Source organism: Cyprinodon variegatus, unplaced genomic scaffold (assembly GCF_000732505.1).
Source record: "Cyprinodon variegatus isolate N-32 unplaced genomic scaffold, C_variegatus-1.0 Scaffold9, whole genome shotgun sequence".
Taxonomy (NCBI): Eukaryota; Metazoa; Chordata; class Actinopteri; order Cyprinodontiformes; family Cyprinodontidae; genus Cyprinodon; species Cyprinodon variegatus.
This window is the reverse complement of record NW_015150462.1, coordinates 423,583-435,508: the sequence shown is the minus strand read 5'-3', so window position 1 is coordinate 435,508 and position 11,926 is coordinate 423,583. Positions and strand designations below refer to the sequence as shown.

The 11,926-nt window shown below is 40.9% G+C and overlaps 2 protein-coding genes across 8 annotated transcripts in view; one reads left to right on the top strand and one right to left on the bottom strand.

Annotated features, from left to right (window-relative positions):
* LOC107087272 (potassium voltage-gated channel subfamily H member 7-like) overlaps window positions 1-7,628 on the top strand; it is a 129,340-nt gene extending 121,712 nt beyond the window's left edge. For all 7 annotated transcript variants that reach the window (XM_015378788.1, XM_015378760.1, XM_015378813.1 and 4 more), the window contains 3 exons: window positions 993-1,149; window positions 2,628-2,817; window positions 7,200-7,628. In XM_015378788.1, coding sequence (XP_015234274.1) covers window positions 993-1,149; window positions 2,628-2,817; window positions 7,200-7,463 — 611 coding nt within the window. In that variant the 3' untranslated portion in view covers window positions 7,464-7,628. The remainder of the gene's footprint in view (window positions 1-992; window positions 1,150-2,627; window positions 2,818-7,199) is intronic.
* Window positions 7,629-11,101: 3,473 nt separating this feature from the next.
* Window positions 11,102-11,926, bottom strand: part of LOC107086597 (grancalcin-like) — a 16,078-nt gene continuing 15,253 nt past the window's right edge. The window contains exon 8 of the mRNA XM_015377653.1: window positions 11,102-11,655. Coding sequence (XP_015233139.1) covers window positions 11,629-11,655 — 27 coding nt within the window. The 3' untranslated portion in view covers window positions 11,102-11,628. The remainder of the gene's footprint in view (window positions 11,656-11,926) is intronic.

Here is an 11,926-nt window from a genome sequence, read left to right as displayed (position 1 = left end):
TTTTTTGTTTTTTTCCAGTGGCCCTAATCCTCTTCCGTAATTATCAACAGTTTAAGATGTTTTTTCTTTCCTTGCCTCTGGAAAAAGCTGTTGTATAAAACAGCATTTTACCAATTAAAAACAAATAGGGAGGAGGACGGAATAAAACAGCAAATCTGGGGACATTTTTTGAAGTTTGCACAAGGGATAAGGGTTTCATAAACTTTTCTCTCATGGTTACCTTTTCATACTTGAAAAAAGCTAAATATGAAGGGATTTTATGATTTATCGGAGCACCTTAACTAAGCTGATATCCCCTCCTTAGAGAAAGCTACTGACAGTAGCACTAACAGAACATGTAAACTATCCCTGATATTTTAGACCAAATGACATCTTTAATGTTTCATTGTTTGGGAGGATTGATGTTTGAGTTGCATTGGTCAACTGGGATCCGTTTCACATCCCTGGATTGTGTCTGCAGTGTCATTTTCAGAGTCTTACTCTGTGTGAGTAAAGCTACTGCTCACCTGCTGCATGTCAGATATAGAAGCAGTGTCAGCGCGGTGATTTGGTGGTAATATCCCATAATTCAGCTGTAACAGCTGTGAGAGGATTACTGCCGAAGTAGAACGTTGGGGTATTGATTACAGCCCACAGACGGGGACGTTTGAGGAATGTCGTTTTAATCTCTGGCTATTCATTTCTGGAATGAGGAGAAGAAATATCCCGGAGAGAGACTGATGGCCTGTCAGGGTCGCATGCGTGTTTTATTATAAGGCCTTCAGTACTTGGGGAAAGTATTTATATCCATTTAAACTCACATTACAAACCCAAACTTCCACTTTTTTTTGTGATTCAACAGCACAGATTTAAAAAAGAGGCACAAATGGAATCTCTTTGAATGTATTAGTAAAGCATGGTGGTGGCAGCATTATGTGGAGATGCTGGTTTATGTTTTACAGAATTGTAAGGTGTGCTTTTCTCCATTTTAATCAATCAAAATCTTTTTCTAGAGCTCCATGCAGAAGACTGGGTGGGTCCACATCCCAGCGAGGGGGCGGGGGAGTCGGCCCAGAGCCCAGAGATGCACGCTGGGGAGGACAGTGACACGGACCTCACCTACGGGGAGGTGGAGCAACGGCTGGATCTGCTACAGCAGCACCTGAACAGGTGAGGGGCGATCATATCCGCCGTCATTCCGTCTATAATTGGCTGGAAGTCGTACAGATTTGAGGCTAGACACCCGCTGCAGCCGTGTAATTCAGAGGGAGAACTACTGTATGTGAGCAGCTTGCCTGGTTCCAGATGAGGGGGAGGCGGCCAGTCAGTGGCCGTCTATTTATAGAAGGAGGTGCAGACGCATGGCACAGACTTTGACGTCACCATTGGAGATTTGGAAGTCTTTATCATTTTCAGAACTTCTTAAGTTGCCCTTTTCTACTCTGAGTCCTAACCAGAAATTCTAGAGTTCCTTAAAAAAAAAACAAGTATTCACATCCCTGATTCTGACGAAATGAGTTGATCTTAGGTAAAACACTAAATAGTGCACAGAATGAGGGCTTCAACTAATGATTATTTTGCAAATCGATTAATCTGTTGATTATTTTTTCGATTAACTGATCGATCAGACAGAAAAAGGTTCCTTAAAGCATTTTTTTTTTTTTTCAAAATTAAATCAGGTGGGATTCTGGATAGAGCACATTGACAGATAAAAAGGTTTTTAAATAAAAAATGTTAATATATTTTGATATAATTACTGTTCTAAGTGGGTCGCTCTAGTACTCAATTTAACGATTATGTGATTATTAAATTAGTTGACGATTAATCCGATTGTTTCAGCCCTACATAGAATGTTCAGTCTTATTTTCTTTGGCAGGTTTGGACGTCGTAGGTAAAAATTTCTTCTCTGTAACTGAACCTCACTTCACCGTCCTCCTGACAGTTTTTCCTGCTGGATTTATTTTTAGCTGCAGCTTCATCACGTTTGGCTACTTTGATGAAAGCTGGGGAAAAAAAGGCTGATTTTAAGCCCATCTGGAAAACAGCAACCCTGAACATACAGCCAGAGCTTCAGTTTCAACATAGAAGTATATGCTGTTCTACTTTTAAAGGTGTAAATGCAACCAAAAGTAGTTCTCCAATGGGATGAATATAAATACTAGCTGCCTTTTCTTTTCATCTTTGCCTTTTCTTTCCATTTATTTCAGTTTGTGGTTGCAATGGGACTTTTTGCCTAGTTATAGTGGTAGATGGCTACTGTAGGAAGCTCATAGTCTCCCCCTAGTGCTTAAAGTAGGTGTTGACATCACCTTGATTAAATACGCCAGTCGGAGCAGATCACATGCATTCCTCCAAATCACATTTATCCTGATGGGTGCACTTGCAATCATCTCTGCTAATGTTTGGCTTCATTGAAGAGTTTAATTATTGCAGAACCTCTCTAGAGTAATTACAACCAGGCGGCTTGTTTTAGGACAGATGTGCTCATTTGTTTTGTTTTTATCCAGGTTTACTCTCATTTCGCTGACTAATTGAGTTTCCACAGAAATCATTTTCAGAATGAGGGTTGGTTAACTGAATTACCTGCATGCAGCGTCAACATTCTGTTTCCATGGTAACTCATCTTTGTGTCATGGTATCTTTTTTAGGCTGGAGTCCCAGATGTCGACGGACATCCAGGCCATCTTGCAGCTCCTCCAAAGGCAAACGGCAGTGGGCCCCCCCGCCTACAGCACCGTCACCTCCAGCCCGGAGTACCACAGCCCGACCATCCGGGTCCAGCCGGCGTCTGCCATCCCGACGGAGCTCTGCCTCGACCCGCCTCCACCTCAGCCACAGGTAAACCGGGCTCCAACGATGCCCAATTCTTCTAATAACCAGTTATGGCAAACATATTATGCTTCCTGATTAGGGGAAATCTTAAAGGGGTCATAGAATGATTCTATAGGGTATTTGATGCTGGCCCTTAAGGTCTCTAAATAGGGTGTGTAACATTGGTTGGGCTGAAAATGACATATTTGCTGTTCTGAGCCCTATTGCAAGCCTGGTTATAAGCCCTAGAATGAAACGACAGGTTTTCTTCCATTTCTGGTATGCCCATGAATATTTAGATGAGCTGTGCGCTGATTGGTTGGTTTACAACGAGCGGCTAATTTCCAAAATCATCCAGGATTGTAGTCGACTGCAGTGCAGCACGTAGTGGAAATACACCGGGCATTCGAACGAGCCATCAGCTCTGGGTCTGGTCCGGGAACCCTGGTGGACAGATGCATGGAGCCAGCGGGGGACGGACCGAACCCAACCCGGTGACAGTAGCCTGGACACCGTGCTTCCACCCACATGCCCTTACCACCCTCGGAAGTTTAGAATTGTGAGATTATGGGGTTTGAACTTCTCTGTACGTCCATTTCACCCACTGAGCTATCATTATTTATCTATGACCCCTTTAAGAGAAATGCAACCTTTAGACTCCTTGAGATTCAAGTCAGTTAGTTTTAAGAGGCAAACCAACACACATTGAAATGTAGAGACTTTATTGCTGTTTAGGTTCACAGTTGCTAAAAAAAAACCCACAGTTCAGTTTCTCACATATTCAGGTGCTTTTCAGGGTCAACTCTAGTGTTTATTTTTTTATCTTCCTTACCGTCTAAGCTTGATAAAACACAGCAGACCAGCATCTCTGTGCATGTAAATTAACCTCACCAACCGCCCAATCAAACACAGGCCCTTTTAATCCAATCAAAGTAACCCTTGCAAATATTGCACCTAGTCGCAGAGATTACAAAACCAAATGGCAGGATTTAAGAAAAAAGACCTATGAAGTCAGAAATCTGCCACTCAGGCATGTAAACTTTTCCTGATTTAATATGAGGCCACAAATACATCACATTGACATCCATGCTACTCCTCTGCGCTAGTTTGTTTTTTGTGCTACTTTAGATTCTCTCCTGCTCGCATTTGGACCTGTTTCTGTGTTCTCATGTCAACTTTTACCACTTTAGGGGGGGAAAAAAACCGAGGAAAGTAAACTACCTGTGATTGGCTGCTTTTCAGGAAATCCCACAACTCGTTTTCTTCAGGCTAGTAACATTAGCAAAGCATCTTTAGGCTAATTGCTGTCATCCTTAAATTACTTTAACGCAGTCAAATGTGTTCTAACAGTGGCAGCAATTTGTCTAAAATGATTGGTTAGTTTGGAACTTCATATGAGCTAAGCTAACATTAGCTTTGTTGTTTAAATTAAGGAAAGTGAGACTTGAATGAACTGTAGTTTATGGCTGAATACAGTCTGTTGTTCAGCGTTTTTTTCTTTTGTGTCCAGCTTTGTTTATATGATAATCACTTAATGGATATAAAGTCAGAATTTTGCTCTTTAGGAGAACAGCAATTAGCCTAAAGATGCTTTGCTAATGTTAGTAGCTAAGATGAAAACAGTAGAGGTGGGATTTCCTGAAAAGCCAAAGGTAGTTTACTTTCTATGTTTGGTTCCGTCCTCAGATGGAAGAAACGGGTCAAAACGCGAGGAGGAGATTATCTATATACTAAGCCATGAATGTGTTGCATTTGGGGCCACATAGTATTAAATATTTCCATGGAGAATAACGATTTAAAAAGGTTTACTTTTCTTCCAGGCCCTGTGAGGTGATGCAACATTTTCTATCGTTTGTTTTATTATTTAACTGCAATAACCATACCTTATCTAAAGGTTTGAGTTTTTAGAGCCAGATAGGATAAGCACTACAATGAATAGAAGCTGTTTAAGGTGGAATTTAAGATGTATTAGATGTGTGTGTATATATATCTTCAATTCCACCTTAAACAGCTTCTATTCATTTTATTGCTTATCCTATGTGGCTCTAAAAACTCAAACCTTTAGATAAGGTACGGTTATTGCTTCTGAACCCATTTTCTACCGCAGGTTTTCCTTCCACTTAACTTTCCAGTAATGTGCTTGGATGGAGCACAAACCACTGGACTTTGTTTTCCAAGTTTGAAGTCGTTTCGCTTCCATTCCATGAGGTTTTATCAATTCAAATGTGTGGAGTAGCGCTGAGTTCCAGGCTTTATAGAGTAGCCCAACAAAAGCCTTCTTGTGGCTTAGAAAACTGGTCCACCCCTTAGTGAAGGGGAGTTGTTAGGGTCGTTGTTGGCCTGGCTAAACAGGCGAGTTGTCTTGATCACCTGCATGGCGATGAGGATTGAGAGGATAGTGGGAAGGGATCAACTCTAATGCAGCATTATAGTTTTTTGAGAGCTGAAATCTGAGTCCATCCCCTCTGTTTAAGGTTGTTTTATCTCTTTAAACAAATGGCTTCCTTCACACCCTTTTCAAACCACCTGTCTTCTTTGTCCTTAAGGTGTAGGTAGACAGCAGAGTCTTGTCCGGAGGAGGTAACCTGTCTGTGTTGCGTCATGCGTCTGTGGAGAGGTTGTTTGGTTTCTCCAATATAAAGATCAGAGCATTCCTCTCTGCATTGAACGGCATACACCACTCTGCTCATATTTGGTCTTAGGGTTTTGTCTTTCGGATGCACTAGTCTCTAAGGGTCTTGTTTGGTTCAAAATGTACTGATATTTTGTGTTTGGAGAAAATCCGCTTGGGTTTTTCAGAGACTCCAGCAAAGTATGGGGATGATTCTTTTTTTGCATTTAACCGTCTCATTCTTAAGTTCTGCTGCGTGTCTTTTGGATTTCCTTGCTGATTTGACAAACACCCAGTTTGGAGAGCATCTTTGACGTGGTTCTGTTCTTTGTGCTTCCCTGAGTCAAAAAGAAGATACTGGTCTGTGTGAGTGGATTTCCATCCCCTTCCATGCTCAAACAGTTCAGAAAAGGTAGCTAGTTGTGGTCCAACAAGTTAATGTGTCTTTTGAAAGCTTTGATTCTTTTTGCTGGATTTTGGTGAAAGGGTCCAAAGCTCACTTTTCCATTTCTTCAATGTAAAGATTTACAAGGATTTACAGACAGGAGCACAGTTGTTCCATTGGATCTCCCGTGTCACCAGTTGTAGCCAATCTTTACATGAAAGAAATAGAAAAGAAAGCTTTGGACACTTTCAGAGGAACACCACCAAGCCATTGGTTTAGATATGCAAATGACACGTTCGTCATAATCCAGTAAAAAGAAGTGGAAGCTTTCACAAGACACGTCTACTACCCAACTAAAACAGAAGGGAAGCACAGAGAACAGAAACACATCAAAGATGCTCTCCAAACCTGTGGGTATCCAACTGGGCTTTCGTAAAACCAGCAGGGAAAACCAAAAGACACGCAGCAGAACATAACGATGAGATGAATAAACGCAAAAACATCACCATCCCATATGTTGCTGGAGTCTCTGAAAAACTCAAGAGTTTATCCAAACACAAAATCCCAGTACATTTCAAACCAAAAAAGACCCTTAGAGACTAGTGCACCCTAAAGACAAAACCCCCAGACGGAATATGAGTGGAGTGGCGAATGTAGTTCAATTAATGCTCTGATCTTTATATCGGAGAAACCAAACAACCTCTCCACAGATGCATGGCTCAAAGGAGAGCGACCTCTTCCGGACAAGACCCTGCTCTGTCTAACGACACTTTGAGGACCAAAATGTAAACGTTTTGAACAAAGAAGACAGGTGGTTTGAAAGGGGTGTTGAAGGATGTTAGAGAGAAAAACCAACCTTAAACAGAGGGGGTGGACTCTGGTTTCAGTTTTCAAAACCAGTTTAGCCAAGGCAACAATGACCCTAACGTCTCCCCATTACTAAGGGGTGGTAGTTAAAGCTGCACGCTTTCTAAGCTAAAACTAGGCTTTGTTTTGGTCCCTTCTATAAAGCCTGGGACCGAAAGCTACTCCAGACATTGTGAGTTGAGAAAGCTTCCTTGATGGGAAGCGAAACATCTTCAAAGTACAGTTTTTTGGAATGACTATGACCTGGATGACTGAGTCTTCACCAACGCATGCAAACATAATTTATTGTTTGTCTGAAAAGGGGTATGAAAGAGGGGAACTTACTTAAACATACCCCTTAATTTTGTAGCAAAACTTAGTAGCTGTGGGTATCAATAACACTTGAATAAGTTTAAATAGGAGTTCTGAGAAAAAATGTATTAAAATATGTTTTCACACTGGCTGAACATCTAAATTCTGTCATCTCCAAAAAAGAAAGTTTTCTCTTATTCTGTCACAAATGTGAATCTGTAATCAGAGGATAACCTTTCTTGTGATGCTCCACAGGGCCCCGACTCGGAGAGTTCTTCTCCGAAATCCAAAGAAACCTCTCCAGTCCTCGTCTGCACACAGACTCTTCCAGATGGGAACTTTGCGGGGCTGCTGGAGAGCGACTCCAACGCCGATCAGAGACACGCGATAGAGCCGCCTCACCAACAATCGCCGCGGTTCCCATCAGGGCGACAAGCTTCTCTACCCGACGTCCCCAACAGCTCGGGGATGTTGGGACTCCACAGGCCTGGCTCTGACCCGGGTCTTCCAGGACAGTAACCCCCCCCCTCCAACCCTTAAAGACTAAAGGTCTTCTCTTAAGCTTGACTCAGGGTCTAAGAAAGAGACTGAATATGCAAAGGATTAAAAACTGTAGATTTTCTTCCATTCCTTTTGAGAACATCTGAACCCTCCCCTCCCCCACTGATCTAGATGTACATATCTATTTATGTAAAGTCATCTATATCCTGTACATAGTTCAAATATACCACTGCCAGCAACACAAAGCACCTAATGTGCTATTTCTAGATATGCATGATTTCCATACTCATGTTTTCTGTTCTGTTGCATGTTCCTCACGTGCTGCAGCTCACGAGGCGTTCGGGTGTTATTGGCATGTTGCTCTCATTTCCTGCATCTTCTGCCTCTACATAGGGGACAAAGCTACTTGAAACAATCACTGAGGCATTACTCTATTTGGCAGCGTGAAATAATACAGCTTTCTCTGAACCTGGAGGCTACTTTCAGGAAAGTTGGGCTGTATTTGAAGACATCTTCTAGAACTTATCAGCCTAGATCCAGGAAGTAACCTCAGAGAAAATATGAGTTTAACTGCTGTAGATTTACTCCATGGCTTTTAGGTTCTGACCTTTCTCTGGAGAAGATCTGTCTGGATGTTTAGCGTGCCTACTGTCCACAAGAGGTTAAACTAAACCACTTCTTCCAATCCCTCAACTGGAAGGAGACCTCGCTCAGCACACTGACCGCTCTTGTGGGCATTTTGAGAGCAATAACGACGGACCAGTGAAGGTAACCCTCGGTGTTTCTGAACAGCAGATATGAGGGGAAAAAATAAGCGGTAAATATATTTTTAATAAAATTAACAAGGCACTCCTAACAGCATAGAATGCTTTGAAAAGATAAAGGTTTGTTCTACTAATTCACCTCAGAAAGCTGCACTGTTGTGGTTTAGTTTTAGCCTTAGCAACATTTTCCTACCTATAAAGAAAAAGCAACGTAGTCATGTCTTGCATCTACCCTCTCCCTTTGTTTGCCTTTTACTTTTTGTCAAAGAAACAGAAAAGCATCCGAGCTGCCCTGGTGTACATGTCCTTAAAGGGATCCACGACTAGTTTAACATTTTGTAAGAGCTCATTTGTAGTATTCTTCATCCACAGAGGTCGCCATTTTTAACCTATGCAATGCATGATGGGTTAATGATGCGGTTAGTTCTTAACTGTATTGTAAACACAGGAAGGCTAACATTATCAGAGCTGTTTCTTATCCTACAGCATTTAACTGCTGTAAATTTAGTCAATACTTATCTGTTGAAACAAATGTGATCGGCTTGGGATCTTTTTACAGTACTAGCTAGCGCTAATGCGTAATCAAATCAACTGCTTAAAGTGACACACAGTAAGTCATAACGCATATTTTAGAAACTGTTTTGATCCTGATTCTAACTGTAAACAACCTGTCAGGTAGCATAGCTCTCCATCTGGGTTAGCAGCAGCGTCACTACCCGATCCGTCCTGCACATGCGCTAACAGATATACTGGGTTTCCATAAATAATGTAATTATGGTACTAAAACGACTTATTTCTATTCTTAACTTACTAAAAAATAGTAATACACATCTGTAAAAAAATGTTTTATGCTTTTTACAGTTTCTCCGTTAAACTGCTTCTCTGACGTCACCATGGGACATGCTCAGAGCAGTCGGGCAAAATACAATTAAACCATGTTTATCTGCATTTTAGTGGTTTCTTTCTTTAGATTACGCACTATATAGCATAAGGATAAAACTCCAAAGCTCCCAGAAGTGGCGTAGGATCCCATTTCTGGTGCAGATCGGGCAGAGACCAGTGATAAAACAGGAATTTAAGGCATTTATTTTCTCAAGAAATACATTATTAACCTTTAATACATTATATTTTAGTACGTTTACCGTTTTTCGGGAGGGAAAACATCACTAAGGTATTTTTAACTAAATAAAATTGACGACAATCCGGAAGTATATCTGGATGCGCGGGACGGATCAGGTAGTGACAAGTGCTTCAGACTCAAAAGGTTTATTTAGTTATATGGAGCTAGCATACATCTTTAACCCAGAATGCATTGCTGCAACATCATCAAACTCAGCCTCCGGATGTTGTTCTCGGCCCCTAGTACGCTTCTGTTCCAATTGACCCAGATTTATGCTGTGCGTTCCCGTTCTCCCAGAGTCCATACTTTCCTGTGTTATCAAAAAACGTTCTTGTGAATTGAGAAACGGCCAATATCTTATAACACAGGTGTCAAACTGGTTCCAGAAAGGGCCGTGTGGCTACAGGTTTTCTTTCCACCAAACAATAGCACACCAGACTCCTGTCATGTCATCATGTTCACATTGGACTCCCTTGATGAGATGACTTGAGTCTGGTTTGCTATTGCTTGGTTGGTAAGAGAACCTGCAGCCACACGGCCCTTTCTGGAACCAGTTTGACACCCCTGTCTTATAACTACACAGCTTAGAGCAGTGTTTTTCAACCCTGGTCCTCAAGGCACCTGCCCTGCATGTTTTAGATGTTTCACAGCTTTCACACACCTGTTATCAATTGATAGCAGATTATCAGCCTTTGCTGAACTGCAATCATCTGAATCAGGTGTGCTGAAGCTCAGAAACATGCAGAGCAGGGTGCCTTGAGGACCAGGGTTGAAAAACACTGGCTTAGAGTATTTTAACTGCATTTACATCTGAAAGTCTATCGTTAAAACTAGTCATGAATCCCTTTTAACATTTACCTGCAAAACTCTACAGCCAGAAGCAACCCATTTATCTTCACAGTGAGCTGGAACTGGTGGAGATGGGGGATTTGGTGCATGCTTTAGGTCTTCCATTATATCCTGAAAAACTACAACTTCCTAAAAGAAAGCATAATTAGAAAAAAAAAAAGTTTGGCCTCCAACAGCCTTAGCTTTACTCACCTGCTCTAGCCTTTATAAATAGCATCAGTGCAATGCAACTAAAAGGTCCTCTGCTGTCACATGTAGGTCTACTCGGTCATTTTACATCAAACTGCATGAGGAAGTTAGTGGGGTTTTTTTTTTTTAGTTCTGTGAACAAATTTAGTCAAATAACGGCTCATTATTTGCATGGAGACGGCACATGGAAGGACCATAGACCTATTTTTCTAAAACCTAGAGATTTCATCGGTTGTCAGTTTTCTATGGTTTCTAAGCCTGTTGATGATGCTGGATGCACTGCCTCTTATTGTAGCAAGCTGGATGTGGGGTAAGCAGAAATGCATGTTGCATTTACTGTACACGGTTTGATAGTGCATGCAGACCCTCCCCTAGAAGAAAACTCTAAATTAAAGACGCGAAATAATGTGAGGATTCTTCTTACTTGAGATGCAGAACAAACGTTCCTGAAGTCGGACTCTGCTGAACTTTTTGTGCGATTTGCAAAGTTTTGCACAGAGATAAGCAACCTTTGCTGTACTGGATCTAAACGTCACTTTTTAAATCTAGTGCTGTTCAATTGTTTTTATGCATTTTTTTAAACGTTTGCCACTGTATTTTATACAACGCGACACTAAACAGCTGATTTGAATGTTTCTGTTGACTATATTTAAAGAAATTACATATATATATATTGTGTAAATAGACTGGAAAAATGCACAATTGTATAAATGAATAAAGAAAATGAATACAGAGTAAACTGTGTTTTTTTTATTGTAACAAAAAATGAGGAGTTTCTTACAGAGCTGTGAGTGCTTGGCTGTTTTGGGAGCGCAGTATTTTAGCCACCGACAGGTAAATATAACATTAATTATGCTGTAATTGGTTAAAGATCTAATTTAAATCACTAGTTCAGGGTTTCCTCTACAAGCATTATTGTACATGTAAACTTTATATAAAAAGAAAAATCTGAATACGAGCATATTAAGATAATGGCACAACAGGTATACGATTATTTATGTATAAATTCATTGTATATATATATATATATATATCCCACAATAAGAAAACTACAGGTAGATTATTAAATACAGATATTTAGGTTCTAATTTAAAGGTTAAGCTGTGAATAATGCTGCATTTGCTTTAGAAGTACGGAACACACTGAAGCGTTACAAACATGGAGTCATTTCCTGCCGTCTCGTATACTGGCCTCCGGTAGCATTCCTGTGAGGCACTGACCTGAACGCTCTGACCTCTTGGTGTGGGGCAGGGGGCGCTGCTTAGACCGACATCGTGCAAACGATGAACTAAAGAGAGGGAGGGAAAAAGAAGGTGTTAGTTTTCTGGTGAATCAGCAATCTGACAGGGAAAAAATAAATCTGGTCTTTAACGAGAGCGCAAAGTCTAAGTGCAGCGCCACAAGATAACGGCAGGTTTAAACATGAAGATTCTGGAAAGTACTTGTAATATATACTAGTAAATAAAAAGTCCTTTGGATATAAACAGCTGGGAATGACTACAAACAAAGTAGATGGGTTTTTTTATAGATAATTTAGAGCTACAGCAAATTTGAAAATA